At 39.4% G+C, this 19,420-nt stretch overlaps 2 protein-coding genes across 10 annotated transcripts in view; both read right to left on the bottom strand.

Moving 5' to 3' along the window:
• Positions 1-7,874, bottom strand: part of LOC129822572 (LIM domain kinase 1-like) — a 105,221-nt gene extending 97,347 nt beyond the window's left edge. The window contains exon 1 of the mRNA XM_055880907.1: positions 7,606-7,874. Within this exon, the coding sequence (XP_055736882.1) occupies positions 7,606-7,663 (58 nt within the window). The 5' untranslated portion in view covers positions 7,664-7,874. The remainder of the gene's footprint in view (positions 1-7,605) is intronic.
• A 291-nt stretch (positions 7,875-8,165) lies between these two features.
• Positions 8,166-19,420, bottom strand: part of LOC129822558 (elastin-like) — a 117,926-nt gene continuing 106,671 nt past the window's right edge. For 8 of the 9 annotated variants that reach the window (XM_055880871.1, XM_055880877.1, XM_055880875.1 and 5 more), the window contains 4 exons: positions 19,295-19,387; positions 16,959-17,003; positions 10,095-10,163; positions 8,166-9,960 (listed from right to left, as the gene is read on the bottom strand). In XM_055880871.1, coding sequence (XP_055736846.1) covers positions 9,911-9,960; positions 10,095-10,163; positions 16,959-17,003; positions 19,295-19,387 — 257 coding nt within the window. In that variant the 3' untranslated portion in view covers positions 8,166-9,910. The remainder of the gene's footprint in view (positions 9,961-10,094; positions 10,164-16,958; positions 17,004-19,294; positions 19,388-19,420) is intronic. The other variant, XM_055880876.1, reaches the window with a different exon arrangement.

Here is a 19,420-nt window from a genome sequence, read left to right as displayed (position 1 = left end):
TTTTTGTTCATATAATTTAAAAAACAGGTCACTAGGTGTAGGCAAAACCATAAGCAAATAGGTAAACTGTGATATGACTAAAGAGTTAATTAGGGTGATTTTTCCACAAATAGACAGGTATTTTCCTTTCCATGGTAGCAAGATCTTATCTATTTTTGCTAACTTTCTATAAAAATTTATTGGAGTGAGATCATTTCTTTCTTTTGGGATTTTTATACCGAGTATGTCCACATCTCCGTCAGACCATTTAATTGGTAAACTACATGGCAATATAAAATGTGTATTTTTTAGTGATCCAATACGTAATATGGTACATTTATCATAATTTGGTTTTAATCCAGAGAGGATAGCAAAGGTATCTAGATCCTCTATGAGGCCCTGGAGAGACTCTAGTTGTGGTTTTAAAAGAAAACATGACACCTTAGTTTTTAAGCCATGGATTTCTAATCCTTTAATATTAATGTTTGATCTAATTTTAACAGCTAACATTTCGATGGCAATAATAAATAGATATGCCGATAGTGGACAACCTTGTTTTACTCCTCTAGATAGTTTAAAACTTTCTGAGATGTAGCCATTATTTACTATTTTACACCTAGGGTTACTATACATAATTTTAACCCATTTTATAAGAGATTCCCCAAAATTGAAATATTCTAGGCATTTATATATAAACTCCAGTCGTACTTTATCAAAAGCCTTTTCAAAATCAGCTATGAAAACCAGGCCTGGTGTCCCCGATATCTCATAGTGTTCTATTGTTTCCAATACTTGCCTTATATTATCTCCAATGTATCGTCCATGTAAAAAACCTGTCTGATTAGGATGAATAATATCTGACAAAACTTTTTTTATTCTATGCTCCAAGCATTTTGCTAGGATTTTTGCACCACAACACTGAAGTGTAAGAGGTCTCCAATTTTTTAATTGGACTGGATCTTTATATATACCACTTGGGTCCTGTTTCAGTAATAACGATATCAGACCTTCTTGTTGTGTGTCTGATAATCTACCATTTATATAGGAGTGGTTAAAACAAGTTAATAATGGTCTTTTGAGTATATCAAAAAACGTTTTGTATACTTCCACTGGTATGCCATCCAGCCCTGGAGTTTTCCCATCTTTAAAGGCCCCAATTGCAACAAGCAGTTCCTCCTCTGTAATTTGGCCTTCACATGAGTCTTTCTGTTCAGATGTTAATTTTACATTATTAATAGGAAAAAAATCCATACAATTAGTTTCAGTTAGTGGAGATGGAGGAGCCTGAAACGAAAACATATTCTTAAAGTACTTTACTTCCTCTTTCAAAATATCATTTGGTTAATCATGCGTGACTCCATCATTTGTCACAAGTTTTAATACATTTTTTTTGGTAGCATTTCTATATTGAAGATTGAAAAAGAATTTGGTGCATTTTTCCCCATATTCCATCCAGTTCGCTTTATTTTTATAATATATTACACTGGATCTTTCTTGAATAAGTTCCTCCATTTCTTTTTGTTTTTCCTCTAAATTATTCTGTGCCTCTATGGTACCGTTTTTATTGCTATCTAACTGTACTGTTAGTCCTTCAATTTCCTTTGTTAATATGGACTCTTTTGATCTAAATTGCTTTTGTTTTATAGATGAGTACTGAATTGCATGGCCTCTAAAGGCACACTTAAAAGTGTCCCATACAATAAGGGGATCTGCTGTACCTATGTTATGTCTGAAAAAGTCAGTTATAAAATCTTCTGTCCTAGTTCTAAACAATTTATCATCTAGTAGACTTTGATTAAATTTCCAATATCCTCGCCCACGTGGAAATTCTGTAAGAGAAATATATATGCCAATTATGTGATGATCCGACCGCATTCTATCCCCTATCAACACTTTTTTAACTTTTGGTGCCAGAGAGAATGGAATAAGAAAGTAGTCAAGACGACTAGCTTGATTCAGCCTCCGCCATGTATATCTCACTAAATCAGGGTATTTAAGTCTCCATATATCCACTAATTCCAATATATCCATGACATTCATGATTTCCTTAAGTGCCTGAGGGTGATAATTTGTAGTGTGATTTCCTTTCCGGTCTATAGAGCTATTTAAGACCGTATTAAAATCTCCCATTATAATAATAGAGTCTAGTGTTGCTTGTAGAGTTGATAAGTTCTTATATATATTTTCAAAGAAGCTTGGATCATCATTATTCGGACCGTATAGGTTAACAAGCCATATTTGTTTATTGTCCAATAACATATTTAAAATAATCCATCTACCTTGAGGATCTGTTTGGACAATTTGCACATTTGGATCAAAATTATTGTTAATTAAGATCATCACCCCTTTTGAATTTCTTTGCCCATGGGAGAAATATATTTTGCCCACCCAGTTCTTTTTCCACAAAACTTCATCTAAAACTGTTGAATGGGTTTCCTGTAAACAATAAATATTATAATCCTTCTCTTTTAGCCAGGTAAATACTGATCGTCTTTTCTTATTATCTGCTAAGCCATTACAATTGTAACTGGCTATACTTATTTCACCACTTACCATGAGACACACCTTTCATTCTTTTAATCAGAATATATTTTTGTAAACGTACTATTAAAACGTAACATAATGATTGAGTGTCTATATAGTTGTACCATGATATTTGCATTTCTACTAAGTAAACCTCCAATTGGTCCCTACTATTCCACCCGCTAAAAGGCCTCATCTCGAGATGGCTTGTCATCCCAATGCCCGGCAGACCACCCTCGACCCCCTGTATCCCATAGCCCTGAACCGACTGGGATCCATTCTTTGAAAAGAGCATACAGTTCCATTTACCGAATTGAAGTAAATCAATTGCCATATGCATTTCCATTGCCGTCACCTCGATTTGTATTATATATAGCTGTGGATCATCCTCTATTGTACCTTACATCTTTTACTTCTTCTTTCGCAACAGTTGTGGGATACACACATACACACTCAGCCCTTACCCCCACACAACCATAAGCTCACTTTCTCAACAGTTGCACCATCCCAGAGCCCAACTCAAGATGGGTCATGATTTCCAAATGCCATTGCAGTTGCAGCTGCATGAGAAGGCCTGCAAGACCGCGCAAAAAAATAAGCAAAAATTGAAATTTATTTACCATTGTCATATCCTAGATAATGGCCGTCAAATGTACACCCTATTCCTGAAAAAAACACCCACAATACGGCCACCAGTCATGACCATGTCCCCACGCATCTCCATGCAGTCCGACCTTGATTCTGTGCCACCAGGGCCACAATAATATACCCCCTCTCTGAATGTCCGAGTGTGACCCCCTCCCCATGGGTTACTGCAGCTAGTGTTGCCAGCACTGCCACTGCCTGGGTGGGGGTACCCCACCGGAATCCCCACCGGCTAGGTACAAGGTCGTCAAGGTTCTCATTAGCAGCTTTGAGAAATTCCTTGTATATTTTCCTCTCCCTTTAGGGGGCTTTGGCTTTGCAGGACCAACCCTGCCAAGCAGGCTCAGAATCTTGAGGGGGCAGTGCTGCTCTTGGTCTCTGACCTCATTTTAGCTGCATATAGACCGCTTACAGCGAGCACATAAAACAGTTAGGGACTTCTCCTTAATATCTGGGTCATTCAGGTGGGTGTCTAGGGTATAGGGCCATAGACAGTACCATTAAAATAGGATAATAATTAGATATAATTTATTAAGATAAAAAAAATGTAGTTTTCCATGATAGGACAATAAATAAATAAGACGTATAATTCATTATAAAAGTATATCCATCATCTGAACAACAGTGAAAGCCCTATCATACCCGGCTCACAGCAATACATTGGCTCTGGGATATGCAACCATTTCATTACTCACTCACTCAACTTTCCAAACATAACAAATAAGATAAAAAATAAAATAAACACAAACCATACCATCCACACATACTGTGCCTTCTGTTTACTTAGTTTTTATCTTCACTATGTTGAATTAGTGCTTGTGTGTTCAATTAGTTATATGTGAAGATTTATAAAAAAGCTATATTTTTTGTTGTATTGTTACAATCAGTAACCGGGCTTGAATTGTGTTTATTTTCCTCGTCTATGAGAATTTTGTAAATTTTAAAATAACCATGGAGTAGTCTTTGTGTCTCTGAACAACTGGTTATCAATATATAGTTTATCAACGACGAGAGCTACTCGTTTCGCTTTTAATCTGTTTTCTTTGAAAATTGGATACAGAACTTTGCGCCGTTCTGCAATTTCTTTCGGAAACTGATCATTCATGCCAATTTTGGTCCCAGCAAGTCTTTTACCTAGGCTTTTAACCATTATTTTATCTTTAAATGAAGCAAATTTTGCAACGATTGGGCGTTCGTACCTCTGCCCTCTCTGTCCGAAGCGGTGAACACGTTCAAGTTGGATTTTGTCGACAACTTCGCATGGAATCTGAAGCGCTGTACGGAGGAACTCTCTAACTATAGATTCAGGAACTTCTCCTTCTTTTTCTTGGATACCTGTAAGTACCAAATTCTCTCTCATGGATCTAGTTTGAATCTCCAGTAAGGCTTCCTTCAGAACGATGTTCTCTTTTTTAATTCCATTCATTTCGGTTTGAATCTTATTGACTGTCCCTTTTAGCGCGTGTGTTTCCTTCTCCAATGTCGCAGCTTTTTCATCACTCATCTCTAGGCTTGCCTTTAACTCTTTTATATCCTTACTAAGTAATTCAAGTAAACCCAGTTTGTCATTTATTGATTTTAACAGATCAGTTTCGACCTTTACCATTCCCGGTGGTGAGAATATTAAATCGTCAGTATCTGTCGAAGAATCTCGCTTGCGTTTTGTAAACGGTTCCCCTGTCTTATTCTCCGTCATGTTTGGTTGTTGTCTGTGTTCGTAATATTTGTCGATAAATGTCTCTAGTCTTAGGATTTGTTTTGTGTTATTATCCAGATTGAAGGTTTATCACTCACCAGATTATGTAGTGCTAATATTTTAGTCTATTTAGCAGATATTTCGAATATTATGTTTTATCTTGAGGTGCTCTACATAACTTCGTTCAGTCCGCCATTACCTTTACTTTACCTTTACGTCCGCCGTCTAGCACTGCCACTACCTGGGTTGGGGCACCCCACCGGAATTCCCACCGGCTAGGTACAAGGTCGTCAAGGTTCTCATTAACAGCTTTGATCAATTCCTTGTATATTATGCTCAACCATACAGGGTTTTTGGCTTTGTAGGACCAACCCTGCCAGGTAAGCTCAGACTCTTGAGGGGCCGGTGCTGCTTTAGTGGGTCTCTGATCGCATTTATCTTTCTGTCTTGGCTGCATATAGGCTACTTGCAGCAGGCCTATAAAACAAATAAGGACCTATCCTTAGTGTATGGGTTACCCTTAGTGTATGGGTCGCTCAGGTGGGTGTCTAGGGTATAGGGTTGGGGACCGTTCCATAATGATAGGACAATAAATAAATAAACTTTATTTATAATTTAAAATGTATATCCCATATCTTCACAAAGTTCAAAGCTCTCTCTGTCACAACTCACTTACATGGCTCACTCACTTAATTGGCATTACTTTGGCAATTAGTGGAACAGCAGTTCAATGCTCCAGCTAATCTTACTATGGAAACCAGATCTTGCCATGGAATTTCTGGCCAATGACCCCTCCTATGGGAGGACCGAGTAACAACATTGTTCAATACAATATTTAGGTGCTCTATCCCGTTGATATTACTAGGCTACTTGTCACAGACACGTTTCCATTCTATTTTATATTGTTATGTTATATTGTAGGCTATATCATTTGCCTCCCCTAACTCATTGACAGAATGTTGAATATTCAACCTCCACAATATAGGCCAGTGAGCTAGCTAAAGAATCAGTGGAACTATACTGAATAAATTCATTAGGTCCTAATCTATGGATTTCATATGACTGGGAATACAGATATGATATGCATCTGTTGGTCACAGATACCGTTAAAAAAAGGTAGCGGCTAGTATGAAATATACAGTCAGTATCTGGTGTGACCACCATTTGCCTTATGCAGCGCAACACATCTCCTTTACAGAGTTAACCAGGCTGTTAATTCTGGCCTGTGGAATGTTGTCCCACTCCTCCTCAATTGCTGTGCTGGGTATTGGTTGGAACTGGAACACCCTATCGTACACGTTGATCCAGAGCAACCCAAACATGCTCAATATGTGACATATCTGGTGAGTATACAGGCCATGGAAGAACTGGGACATTTTCAGCTTCCAGGAATTGTGTACAGATCCTTGAGACATTGGGCGTTGCATTATCATTCTCATACATGAGGTGATGGCAGTGGATGAATGGCATGACAACGGGACTCAGGATATTGTCACGGAACCTCAGTGCATTCAAATTGCCATCGATAAAATGCAATTGTGTTCGTTGTCCATAGCTTATGTCTGCCCATACCATAACCACACCGCCACCATGGGGCACTTTGTTCACAACGTTGACATCAGCAAACCACTCACCCACACGACACCATACACATGGTCTGCGGTTGTGAGGCTGGTTAGACGTACTGCCAAATTCTCTAAAAATTACGTTGCAGGTGAATTATTGTCGAGAAATTAAGATTAAATTATCTGGCAACAGCTCTGTTGGAGATTTCTGCAGTCAGCAGGCCAATTTCACACTCCCTCAAAACTTGAGACATCTGTGGCATTGTGTTGTGACAAAACTGCACATTTTAGAGTGGCCTTTTACTGTCCCCAGTTCAAGGTGCACCTGTGTAATTATAATGCTGTTTAATCAGCTTCTTGATACCCCAATGTAAACAAATTTGTGCACAACATTTTAGAGAAATAAGCTTTTTGTGCATATGGAACCTTTTTGGGGATATTTTATTTCACCTCATGAAACATGGGACCAACAATTTACATGTTGCGTTTATATTTTTGTTCAGTGTAGTTACATTGAAAGTAGGCTAAATGAGGTCATGGATTCACAGGAATGGAATGACAAGGAAAGGTATTGTTTCAAAGAAAGTGTAACTGTATCAGTTGTGTTGTTGTAGGTTAGAGCAGCTCTGCAGTTTCAACACCCCATTTAATTTTGATTTAATTAGATTGAACTAACCAAAACAGTAACAGTTGAAATACACAAATTATTACACTTCTAAACACCATCCCAGCCTTGTTAACATTATGCAGAGGGCTTGTGTTATTCGGAAATAAAATAGAACGACTAACGTTACCTACTTGGGTTATTGCAGCAAAACAAGGACAGTTTACAATTGGCTCATTCATCCCCCTCCTCTCCCCTGTAACTATTCCCCAGGTCGTTGCTGCAAATGAGAATGTGTTCTCAGTCAACTTACCTGGTAAAATAACGGTAAAATAAATAAAATAAATAAACATACCGCACATTCTTTATTGATCATTCTCACAGAAAACTTTTCATAAAGCTAACCCTCCCAAAACGCCATAACACAATGTATCCATTGTGTTGTTTATTATGAATTCAGTGGAGCATCTCTGTCCTCGAGCGCGGAAGGATGTACTGCGCTCGCTCTAATAACATCTCCCGCCCTGGCACATGCTTCAAGACACGCTATCACGGTTCCAGAGAGAAACTGCGTATCGAAAACTTAAACTCACCTTCCTCCTCTCCCATACGTTCGTCCTTCCAGTCACAACAGAGCAGCATCAACCTCATTCACTCTCCGATTCGGAGCTCTATGAGAGCCTGACTCTGATGAACAGATAACCGGTCTCACTTCGACCAAAGCCCCGCTATTCGTGTTGTGTATTTATGAAGCCGACTAGACTAGATCCTCACAGCTTGATACTACTTCGATTTATTCGATGAGGAGAGGATGGGCGATTTGAAACAGTCAGGCTGGGGGACCGGAAAATAAGGGTTGGCCAACCGATAACAATCCCTGGAAATTTTGTCTGCGTAGCACAAGCAAAAGCAACTGGGGGCAGAGAGACGAAGCGATGCGCAATGCACCCATCACAGAAATAGGAGATGTATCAGAATAGCTGTATTAGAATAGTCATCTAGTCTATGAGAGCAGGCTGGAATAGGCTAGTTGCATTAAAAGTCTACATTCAGACATGTTCAAGTTCCTGAATAACATTTGAGCCATTGATTCATTTTGATATGTTGGTGCAGTTTGGGTGCAAGTGGAAAAAAGCTGACGCCTGGGCACAAATGTATTTATTAACCATTTTATTTCGTTATTTTACTTAAGCAAATAAAATGCCGGGATTACCGGGAACAAGTCACATGTGTGTCATGAAAATGTAAAAGTGCAAAACCCCATCGTTCCTCCTTTTTCTCATTTAAATAAGATGAATACTATCCCACCACACGGAATACATGGGGCAGCGGGCCCCGGATCGGAGCGGCTCACACACAGTTCAGAAAAAGCCCCACGAGTAGGCTACAAGAACTGAAGTGAGTGAGAGTCATGATAACCTAGGGCAATTACTACAACATACACAATCCCTAAAGAGACATCGTAGTGTAACTTTATAACAGAGTGAATCAATCTTTGGTCAGTAATGTCTAGTGAGTCTTATTCAACTGTAACTAACTCAAGTAAAGAGTGAAATGGGAGCTCACTCTCACAATTTACACAGACTAGGGGCTATAGCCTACACACAGACATTAAAAAAGCCCTTACATATACAGTATAACAATTCTCAACAGTGATTAAATGCATTACCCAAATATATATTAAAAGATTACACAAATATGGTGATAGTCTACTTTCATGAGCGGAAACATTTGAAACTTGAATAATGAGCGACAACTTGCATAAATGAAACTATAACTGCATGTGAAACTAGAATGATTACAGATATGCATAACATTCTAGGCACTTAATCTTGGACACCAGAAAAATGATACGTAATTAATAAAACAAAATGTTCAATTCATACATTCATAATGTACAATACATGCCAGAGCAGTATCGAAAGGATTTCAGTTTTACATTTTTGTAAAACTAAAAACATACAAATCACTTAAAAAAACAAAACACACCGTTTCAATGAACTTGGGTACAAACCAACACAATGTATGCTATGAATATCACTGAAGTTATCACCTACAAATCTTTTGAACACCTTTGGATTGATTGTCATCAGCTTTATCACATTCAGAGCAACACCTGCTCTTCATACTTCACAAGTTTGTCAGAAATCAAGGTAAGAAGGCTACGTACACCATGGCACTTAAAATATAGTCAAAGTTGCTGATGGCAGATGGACTGTGAAACCTGTGCCCACACACACACTCACACACGCTATGCCACTGCTATTTCACCCAGAGCTATAAATAGCAGCAGAGATGATAGAAAGCCAGAGGAGGCAGTTCTGAAGATACATGGACAAAGTTTATCAGCACTTTACCAACCACACCTCTTGAAGCTCAACCCTTGGTTTGACATGTCAGTATGGGAAGATCTCCAACAGTTACAGGAATGGTGCTGGTTTTGACTTGGAGCACTTCTCTGCATTCAAAGCATGCTTAATGGCTCTAGTTGGATAATCTTTCATATTCTCCTATATACCCAAACATCTCTAGCAACATGTGCAAGCTCACAAGCACATAGAGAGACACACAGCCACATAGGCACACATCCACACCCACACACATGCATGCACACACAAACACTTGGTAACTACTAAAAGGGGAGCATCGCAGGTATGTCAGTAAGAGCTGATGAACACCACAAACAATGATAAAGGCACAATCAAAAACACTAAGTCACATCAAATGTGTGCAAAAGTCTTGGTCGGTGGGTTTGTATAAAAAATATATTGAGTCAAATAAAGTACAACACATCTTTACATACTGTAATGGGGGATGTTGTGCATATAAAATGTACATTCTAGATCATGCAGTAGCACCATTGTTTCTTGAGGTTCAACTTCTTCTGAAGAACACCCTCTACTTCTGCCTTCCACAGTATTTGCTTTGGCATCCAGCAGCAACTCCTCCTGTAGAGAAACCACATTGGAAGAGAGGATATTTTAAATGCATGCATTTGTAAGAGGGTTTGCATTTGTACTTGGTTCGGTATCAGATTTATGTGTTTTTTTGGTCACATGCCAGAGTGTGTGTCTTATCGTACCTGGTCTGTAGCCTCCTCTTCCTGCTCCACCAAGGAAGCCCTGGAGTGGGCCATACTTGGCTGCTTTGGCTGCGAAAAAAAGTTTGTTAATCACAGGTGTTTTTGTGATCACTAATTATAATTTTTTAAACAGTGTTGGCAAGTCATTTCCTGAGCAGCTTTAATGTGTTTTTCTAACCACACTGCACAGATGAGTAAACTTTATGGAAATCTGTTGCTTGACCACAGCAGCCAAGAGCCCCAGCAAGCCTTGTGAGTGAGTTAGCATATGCTAACAGGTTGTCAAACAAGAAAAATGCTAACAGGTTGTATTTGTATTTATTATGGATCCCCATTAGCTGCTGCTAAAGCAGCAGCTACTCTTCCCGAGGTCCAGCAAAATTAAGGCAGTTTATACCATTTTAAAAACATTACAATACATTCACAACACACTATGTGCCCTCAGGCCTCAACTCCACCACTACCATATATCTACAGTACTAAATCCATGTGTATGTATAGCGCGTATGTTATCGTGTGTGTGTGTGTGTGTATGCATGTGTCTGTGCCAATGTTTGTGTTGCTTCACAGTCCCCGCTGGTCCATAAGGTGTTTTTTTAATCTGTTTTTTTAAATCAAATTTTACTGCTTGCGTCAGTTACTTGATGTGGAATAGAGTTCCATGTAGTCATGGCTCTATGTAGTACTGTATGCCTCCCATAGCCTGTTCTGTACTTAGGGACTGTGAAGAGACCTCTTGTGGCATTGTTTGTTGGCTAAGCATGGATGTCCGAGCTGTGTGCCAGTAGTTTAGACACACAGCTCGGTGCATTCAACATTAATAAAAGTAGTGAGGAAGTCAATTTCTCCTCCACTTTCAGCCAGGAGAAATTGACATGCATATTATTAATATTAGCTCTCTGTGTATATCCAAGGGCCAGCCGTGCTGCCCTGTTCTGAGCCATTTGCAATTTTCCTAAGTCCTTTTTTGTGGCACCTGACCACATGACTGAACAGTAGTCCAGGTGCGACAAAACTAGGGCCTGTAGTACCTGCCTTGTTGATAGTGTTGTTTAGAAGGCAGAGCCTCACTTTATAATAGACAGACTTCTCCCCATCTTAGTTACTACTACTGCATCCATATGTTTGTACCATGACAGTTTACAAACTAGGGTTGCTCCAAGCAGTTTAGTCATCTCAACTTGCTCAATTTCCATATTATTTATTACAAGATTTAATTGAGGTTTAGGGTTTAGTGAGTGTTTTGTTCCAAATACAATGCTTTTAGTTTTAGAAATATTTAGGGCTAACTTATTTCTTGCCACCCACTCTGAAACGAACTGCAGCTCTTTGTTGAGTGTTGCAGTCATTTCAGTCGCTGTAGTAGCTGACGTGTATTATGTTGAGTCATCCGCATACATAGACACTCTGGCTTTACTCAAAGTCAGTGGCATGTCGTTAGTAAAAATTGGAAAAAAGCAAGGGGCCTAAACAGCTACCCTGGGGAATTCCTAATTCTAACTGGATTATATTTGAGAGGCTTCCATTAAAGAATACCCTCTGTGTTCTGTTAGACAAGTAACTCTTTATCCACATTATAGCAGGGGGTGTAAAGCCATAACACATACATTTTTCCAGCAGCAGACTATGATCAATAATGTCAAAAGCTGCACTGAAGTCTAACAAGACAGCCCCCACAATCATTTTCTCATCAATTTCTCTCAGCCAATCATCAGTCATTTGTGTAAGTTCTGCACTTGTTGAGTGTCCTTACCTATAAGCATGCTGAAATTCTGTTGTCAATTTGTTACTGTGAAATAGCATTGTATCTAGTCAAACACAATTTTTTCCAGAAGTTTACTAAGGGTTGGTAACAGGCTGATTGGGCGGCTATTTGAGCCAGTAAAGGGAGCTTTACTATTCTTGGGTAGCGGAAGGACTTTAGCTTCCCTACAGACCTGAGGGCACATGCTCTCTAGTAGGCTTAAATTGAAGATGTGGCAAATAGGAGTGGCAATGTCGTCTGCTATTATCCTCAGTCATTTTCCATCTAGATTATCAGACCTCGGTGGCTTGTCATTGTTGATAGACAACAATATTTTTTTCACCTCTTCCACACTGACTTTACGGAATTCAAAAGTACAATTCTTGTCTTTCATAATTTGGTCCGATATACTTGGATGTGTAGTATCAGCATTTGTTGCTGGAATGTCATCCCTAAGTTTGCTTATCTTGCCAATGAAAAAGTCATTAAAGTAGTTTGCATTATCAGTGGGCTTTGTGATGAATGAGCCATCTGATCAATGAATGAAGGAGCCGAGTTGGCTTTTTTCACAAACATTTATTTTAAGGTGCCCCAAAGCTTTTAACTATAATTTTTATATAATTTATCTTTGTTTCATAGTTTAGTTTATTTAGTTTAGTCACATGATTTCTTAATTTGCAGTATGTTTTCCAATCAGTTGGGCTGCCAGACTTGATTGCCACCTTTTGCCTCATCCCTCTCAACCATACAATTTTTCAATTCCTCATCAATCCAAGGGGATTTAACCGTTTTTACAGTAATTCTCTTAATGGGTGCGTGCTTATTTGTAACTGGTATAAGTAGTTTCATAAATGCGTCAAGTGCAGCGTCTGCTTGCTCCTCATTACAAACCACAGACCAGCAAATATTCTTTACATTATCAACATATGAATCACTACAAAACGTATTGTATGACCTCATATACACTATATTAGGCCCAGCCTTTGGAACTTTGGTTTTCCTAGATATAGCTATTATATTGTGATCACTACATCCTATGGATTTGGATACTGCTTTAAAGCAAATATTTGTAGCATTAGCAAAGATGTGATCAATACATGTTGATGATTTAATTCCTGTGCTGTTTGTAACTACCCTGGTAGGTTGACTGACAACCTGATCCAGGTTGCAGGCACTGGTTACAGTTTGAAGTTTTTTCCTGAGTGGGCAGCTTGATGATAGCCAGTCAATATTTAAATCACCAAGAAAATATACTTCTCTGTTGATATCACATACATTATCAAGCATTTCACACATTTTATCCAGATACTGACTGTTAGCACTTGGTGGTCTATAGCAGCTTCTCACAATAATTGGTTGGCTAGCCGCATATGCTAAATATAGAGGAGCTATTGATATTCACTTGTGCTGCGACTGCAACAGATGCCCTAAATCGACAGTGTTAATGAATAATTCTTAGCTATTACAAATGTAATGATTTGAACTGCAGGTCTCCTACAGTAGGGGTGCAGGGTGTACTCAGAGGTGTGATCAGTATGTGTGTAATATAATGTGAATAATACTTGATCTATGCACCATAAAGGGGCCTACATTGATGACTTGATGGCACGAGGGCATAATGACAATTCATAACAACCAGTCATAATAATTTATGATTCTGCATTAGCACAGATTATTGGCAATAGCACATCATTTGGCATTTGTAGATTAGCCATTGAGACCATTCTTGTGATAAGTGTAAATGCGTGAAAGGTTAAAATAGTTATTTAAAAACACACCTCACACCTATGTGAGCAAAAGGCTGACGACTATCTACTAAGTACCAGTCAAAAGTTTGGACATACATACAAGCCTGGAGGTGTGTTTTGGGTCATTGTCCAGTTGAAAATCAAATGAAAGTCCCACTAAGTGCAAACCAAATGGGATGGGGTATCGCTGCAGAATGCTGTGGTAGCCCTGCTGGTTAAGTGTGCCTTGAATTCTAAATAAATCACAGACAGTGTTACCAGCAAAGCAACCCCACACCATCATACCTCCTCCTCAATGCTTCACGGTGGAAACCACACATGCGGAGATCATCCATTCACCTACTCTGCGTCTCACAAAGACACAGCGGTTGGATCCAAAATTTTCAAATTTGGACTCATCAGACCAAAGGACAGATTTCCACCGGTCTAATGTCCGTTGATTGTGTTTCTTGGCCCAAGCAAGTCTCTTGTTATTATTGGTGTCCTTTAGTAGTGGTTTCTTTGCAGAAATTCGACCATGATTGACACAGTCTCCTCTGAACAGTTGATGTTGAGATGTGTCTGTTACTTGAAATCTGTGAACCGTTTATTTGGGCTGCAATCTGAGGGGCAGTTAACTCTAATGAACTTGTCTTCTGCAGCAGAGGAAACTCTTCCTTTCCTGTGGCGGTCCTCTTGAGAGCCAGTTTCATCATAGCGCTTGATGATTTTTGCGACTGCACGTAACAAGTTCTTGAAATGTTCTGGATTGACTGACCATGTCTTAAAGTAAAGATGGACTGTCGTTTCTCTTTCCTGATTTTAGCTGTACTTGCCATAAAATGGACTTGGTATTTTACCAAATAGGGCTATTTTCTGTATACCCCCCCTACCTTGTCACAAAACAACTGATTGGCTCAAACACTTTAAGGAAGAAAGAAATTCCGCAAAGTAACTTTTAACAAGGCACACACCTATTTATTGAAATGCATTCCAAGTGACTACCACATGAAGCTGGTTGAGAGAATGCCAAGAGTGTGCAAAGCTGTCATCAATGCAAAGGGTGGCTACTGTGAAGAATTTCAAATGTAGAATAGATTTTGATTTGTTTAACACTCTTTTGGTTACTACATGATTGCATATGTGTTATTTCATAGTTTTGATGTCATCACTATTATGAAAAGAGTGCAAATAAAGAAAAACCCTGGAATGAGTAAGTATGTCCAAACTTTTGACTAGTACTGTAGCTGAAAAAGTGGATTCCAATTAGACAAAAACAGAAATATCTTATTTACATAACTATTCAAACCACTTGCTATAAGCTCAGGTGCATCCTGTTTCCAGTGATCATCCTTGAGATGTTTCTACAACTTGATTGGAGTTCACCTGTGGTAAATTCAATTGATTGGACATGATTTGGAAAGGGACAGAACTGTCTGTTTAAGGTCTCACAGTTGACAGTGCATGTCAGAGCAAAAACTAAGTCGAGGTCAAAGGAATTGTCTGTAGAGCTCCGAAAAAGGATTGTGTCGAGGCACGGATCTGGGGAAGGGTTTCTGCAGCATGGATGGTCCCCAAGAACACACTGGCCTTCATCATTCTTAAATTAAAGAAGTTTGGAACCACCAAGACTCTTCCTAGAGCTGATCAATCGGGGAAGAAGGGAGTTTGTTAGGGAGTTCACCAAGAACCCGATGGTCACTCTGACAGAGCTTTAGAGTTCCTCTGTGGATATATGAGAACCTTCCAGAAGGACAACCATCTCTGCAGCACTCCACCAATCAGGCCTTTATGGTAGAGTGACCAAACGGAAGCTACTCCTCAGTAAAAGGCACATGACAGTCCGCTTGGAGTTTGCCAAAAAGGAACCTAAAGGACTCTGACCATGAGAAACAAGATTCTCTGGTCTGATGAAACCAAGATTGTACACTTTGGCCTGAATGCCAAGCGTCACATCTGGAGGAAACCTGGCACCATTCCTAGGGTGAAACATGGTGGTGGCAGCATTCAGTGGTAGGGACTGGGAGACTAGTCAGGATTGAGGGAAAGATGAACAGAGCAAAGTACAGAAAGATCCTTGATAAAAACCTGATCCAGAGCGCTCAGGACACCAGACTGGGGCAAAGGTTCACCTTCCAACTGGACAACAACCCTAAGCACACAACCAAGACAGCACAGGAGTGGCTTTGGGATAAATCTCTGAATGTCCTTGAGTGGCCCAGCCAGAGCCCGGACTTGAACCCGATCGAACATCTCTAGAGAGACCTGAAAATAACTGTGCAGCAACGCTCCCCTTCCAACCTGACAGAGCTTGAGGGGATCTGCAGAGAAGAAGGGAGAAACTCCCCAAATACAGGTGTGCCAAGCTTGTATCGGCATATCCAAGAAGACTCGATTCTGTAATTGCTGCCAAAAGGGCTTCAACAAAGTACTGAGTAAAGGGTCTGAATACTTATGTAAAATGTAATATTTCCGTTTTTTTATATAAATTAGCCCCCAAAAATAAAAAACTGTTTTTGGTTTGTCATTATGGGGTATTGTGTGTAGATTGATGAGGGGAAAAAACAATTTAATCAATTTTAGAATAAGGCTGAAACCTAACAAAATGTGGAAAAAGTTAAGGGGTCTGAATACTTTCAAAAAAAGCACGGTATGCAGAGCAGTTTCTCTCCTGACAGTGCTAGTATACAGTTGTGTGCTCTTAGCAAACATATGCACTGACAGAGGAGGCTGGTGGGAGGAGCTATAAGAGAATTGGCTCATTGTAAAGACTGGAATGGTATAAATGCAACGGTATCAAACACAAACTTATGGACACCATTCCAGCCATTACAATGAGCCCATCTTCCTATAGCTTCTCCCACCAACCTCCTCTGTCGCTGCACTACAAATACAGACGGACAGTGACTTGTGAATTTACATTAGGTTAATATCCCAAAGATTTCCACACAATATCAGCACAGCACCACTGGAGTAGGACATCAAATACTCTAAATCCTGACATGTCATAGGTTTTATTAAACTAGCTCTGAAGAACCTGCCTTACTTTATGAAACATAATCCCACCGTCAGTAATCTTCCCTGTGCTCAGGAAAATTCAGATTATTGGACTTTAATAGACACTGGTTGGTACACCATCTGCACTGACGACAAGTACTCACTGTTCTATCAAACCCCATCCTCTCATTCTAATCTCATCCAAATAATCTTACGTGATGTCATCCTCCGCTAAGAACAGACTGATTATAATAAAATAGGAAATGTACTAGGTGTAACAGAACATCTGATTATTTCAAGCACATTTCTCTCCCATGTACTGACTGTGTGGTGTAAGGTTTGGCTGAGTAGGACGACAGATACCTTACAACAGGGGAAAAAGGAGGACACCAGTACCTTGTTGAGGAGTCAGTGGTGCCGTCTGGCCTGCTCCATATGCTCCTAGTAGTCAGACAAACATTTAAGAAAAAGTATTTGGAGTTTGGAAGGGATGAGAGGATTTTTGCTAAGAGTGTTTCATGTTTAAAATAGCATAATGTAGTAGAATCTTGAAAAACTTTGTTCAGAGACTTTTTGGATAGAGAGTGAAAGAGCTGAAGACCATTTCTTCATTGTGCATTGGAACACACAAAGCAACCAAAACACACTTGTTCAGATAGATAGAACACAACCAATGGAAAGTGGCTGTGTTTTGGTGCGTCATGAACTAGGATGATCAGTGTCGGTCATTTCTCAGGACTTTCTCAAAGCAGGTTTAGTCATATGCACACTATCAGAAAACAGCAGACATCACATAATCACAAGGGGATTTTCCTCATGTAATGATGAGGTGCTTTGGAAATTACATAATACAAAACTTAGAGACTTTTGAAGAAAGTACAATTACGGTTGAGCATTACCTGATAGAGTAACAACCACATACTTTTACTAACACTGCAGTAGCAAAATACCATGTTTTGGTCTCATTACTGTCTGTGTAAACCAATAGTAAACAAGTAATAGATATATAGTAAACATATAGCAAATACCAAACAAGCACACTGCAAGGGTAAAGCGTTCACTGATGCCAGAAATAACATTCGCCATCTGTATCTGTTTTGTCAGTAAACAGTCTGCATTTCAGACCAGACAGGAATATGCAGCAGAGCTCATTAAGTCATCCAAAAAACATTTAATTATTCCCAAGGGTGGTCACACCATTGAGACATCTTGAATTAAATTATGACGTTTAATCATGTCAAGTGTAAGAAATGGTAAATTAACAGGCATTTATATGTTAAAAGAAAAAAGCCCCTAATAGAGATTTGGTTCATTTCAGATATAATGCTAGACATCATCATGTTGCCAGACAAAAGTCAATGAAAATTCAAATTAACTCTATATCATCAGTAATAATAGGAATTGGGACTTTTCCATTTTAACCAATACATTCAGGAGGTTACCAGGAGTGTTTGATGTTTTCTGTGTATGTGTGCAATATTTTGCACCATGCTTGTAAAACATTAAAACCTGATTTTCATGGTCAAAGCATGGTCAGAGTAGCTATCGGATTCACAGAAGCTACAGTAAAAGTGAGAGTAACTAGCATCTAGTGACTACACCGAGAGAGAGAGAGAGAGAGAGAGAGAGAGAGAGAGAGAGAGAGAGAGAGAGAGATTCCCAACACCAGCTCAATTATTTTATTTTCATAACCAATTATGTGCTTAGAGCACTCAATGTTCCCCATCAATTCATTTAATGAGGGGAAACTAAACCAGGTATGGGGAAGTTGGCTGTTCCTTTCAATTGTCTCTAGATATGTTCCCCTCTCTCTTTCTCTCCCAGAGGTTAGCTCTAATACCAAAGCAACAGGCCCAAGTGCTGCTTGTCTGTCTGTCATTCTGGGTTACCTGTCTGTCATTCTGGGTTACCTGTCTGTCATTCTGGGTTACCTGTCTGTCATTCTGGGTTACCTGTCTGTCATTCTGGGTTACCTGTCTGTCGACAATTCGGTTTTAGTCCACCTCCTGATCCAGGCAGAAATGGGGTGAACATGGGCAGTTAAAGAGCCACCAGCGTGTGGAGTCAGGTTGAATTTTTGTTGTTTTGACTTGATATATTTTATTTTACAGTACAGCGGGAAATGTAGAGAGGGAGACAGATAGTAGGGGCATAGACAGAGGGTAGCCGAGACAAGGCTCAAACCCCTGTCGCCAAGGGGCAAACAGTATGTGGTCCGGATAAGGGATCAGGTTAATTGACATCTATTCTCTTGATGGTTATGTTGAGTGGCTAGCTTATTTGACCTTGATATAAGTGTTGGCGACTATTTCTCAGTACTCAGTTGACTCACTCCATTTTTTTTTTTTATTAACATATACTTACCTACTGCATTCACTGTATACCTAGCTACCTGTTTTATTTATTAATTCAGTTTGCAAAATGATGTTAAGTTTGCCAAAAGTCTAAACTTATGGCCAATCGACACTTTTCTACATTTACTGTAAGTGAATGATTGGCACATGCTTACAAAGGGGAACTCAAACTACTGAAGTGAATGCCCTTGCTTCCTCTGTCCTCCCTGAACAGTAAAGATGAACAGATATTAACAACTATCAACTTGCTTGTACTCTAAGCTCTTTTTGTTCTACTTTTATCTTCATAGTTCCTGGGTCTCAACATCCCATTTTCTATGAAAGCATACTGTACACACACTGCATCTGATTTTCACAGATAGAGGTTATACACGTTACCTGGGTAGGGTTGCTGTAGGTAGCCGCCACCTTGCTGTGGGTAACCCCGTTGTTGTGGGTAGCCACCTCCGTAACCTGGGACTGCACCAGCACCTGCAAGGGTAACACAGCAACAATGTACAAAAC

This window comes from Salvelinus fontinalis, chromosome 24 (genome assembly GCF_029448725.1).
Source record: "Salvelinus fontinalis isolate EN_2023a chromosome 24, ASM2944872v1, whole genome shotgun sequence".
NCBI lineage: Eukaryota > Metazoa > Chordata > Actinopteri > Salmoniformes > Salmonidae > Salvelinus > Salvelinus fontinalis.
This window is presented reverse-complemented; position numbering and strand designations above follow the sequence as displayed.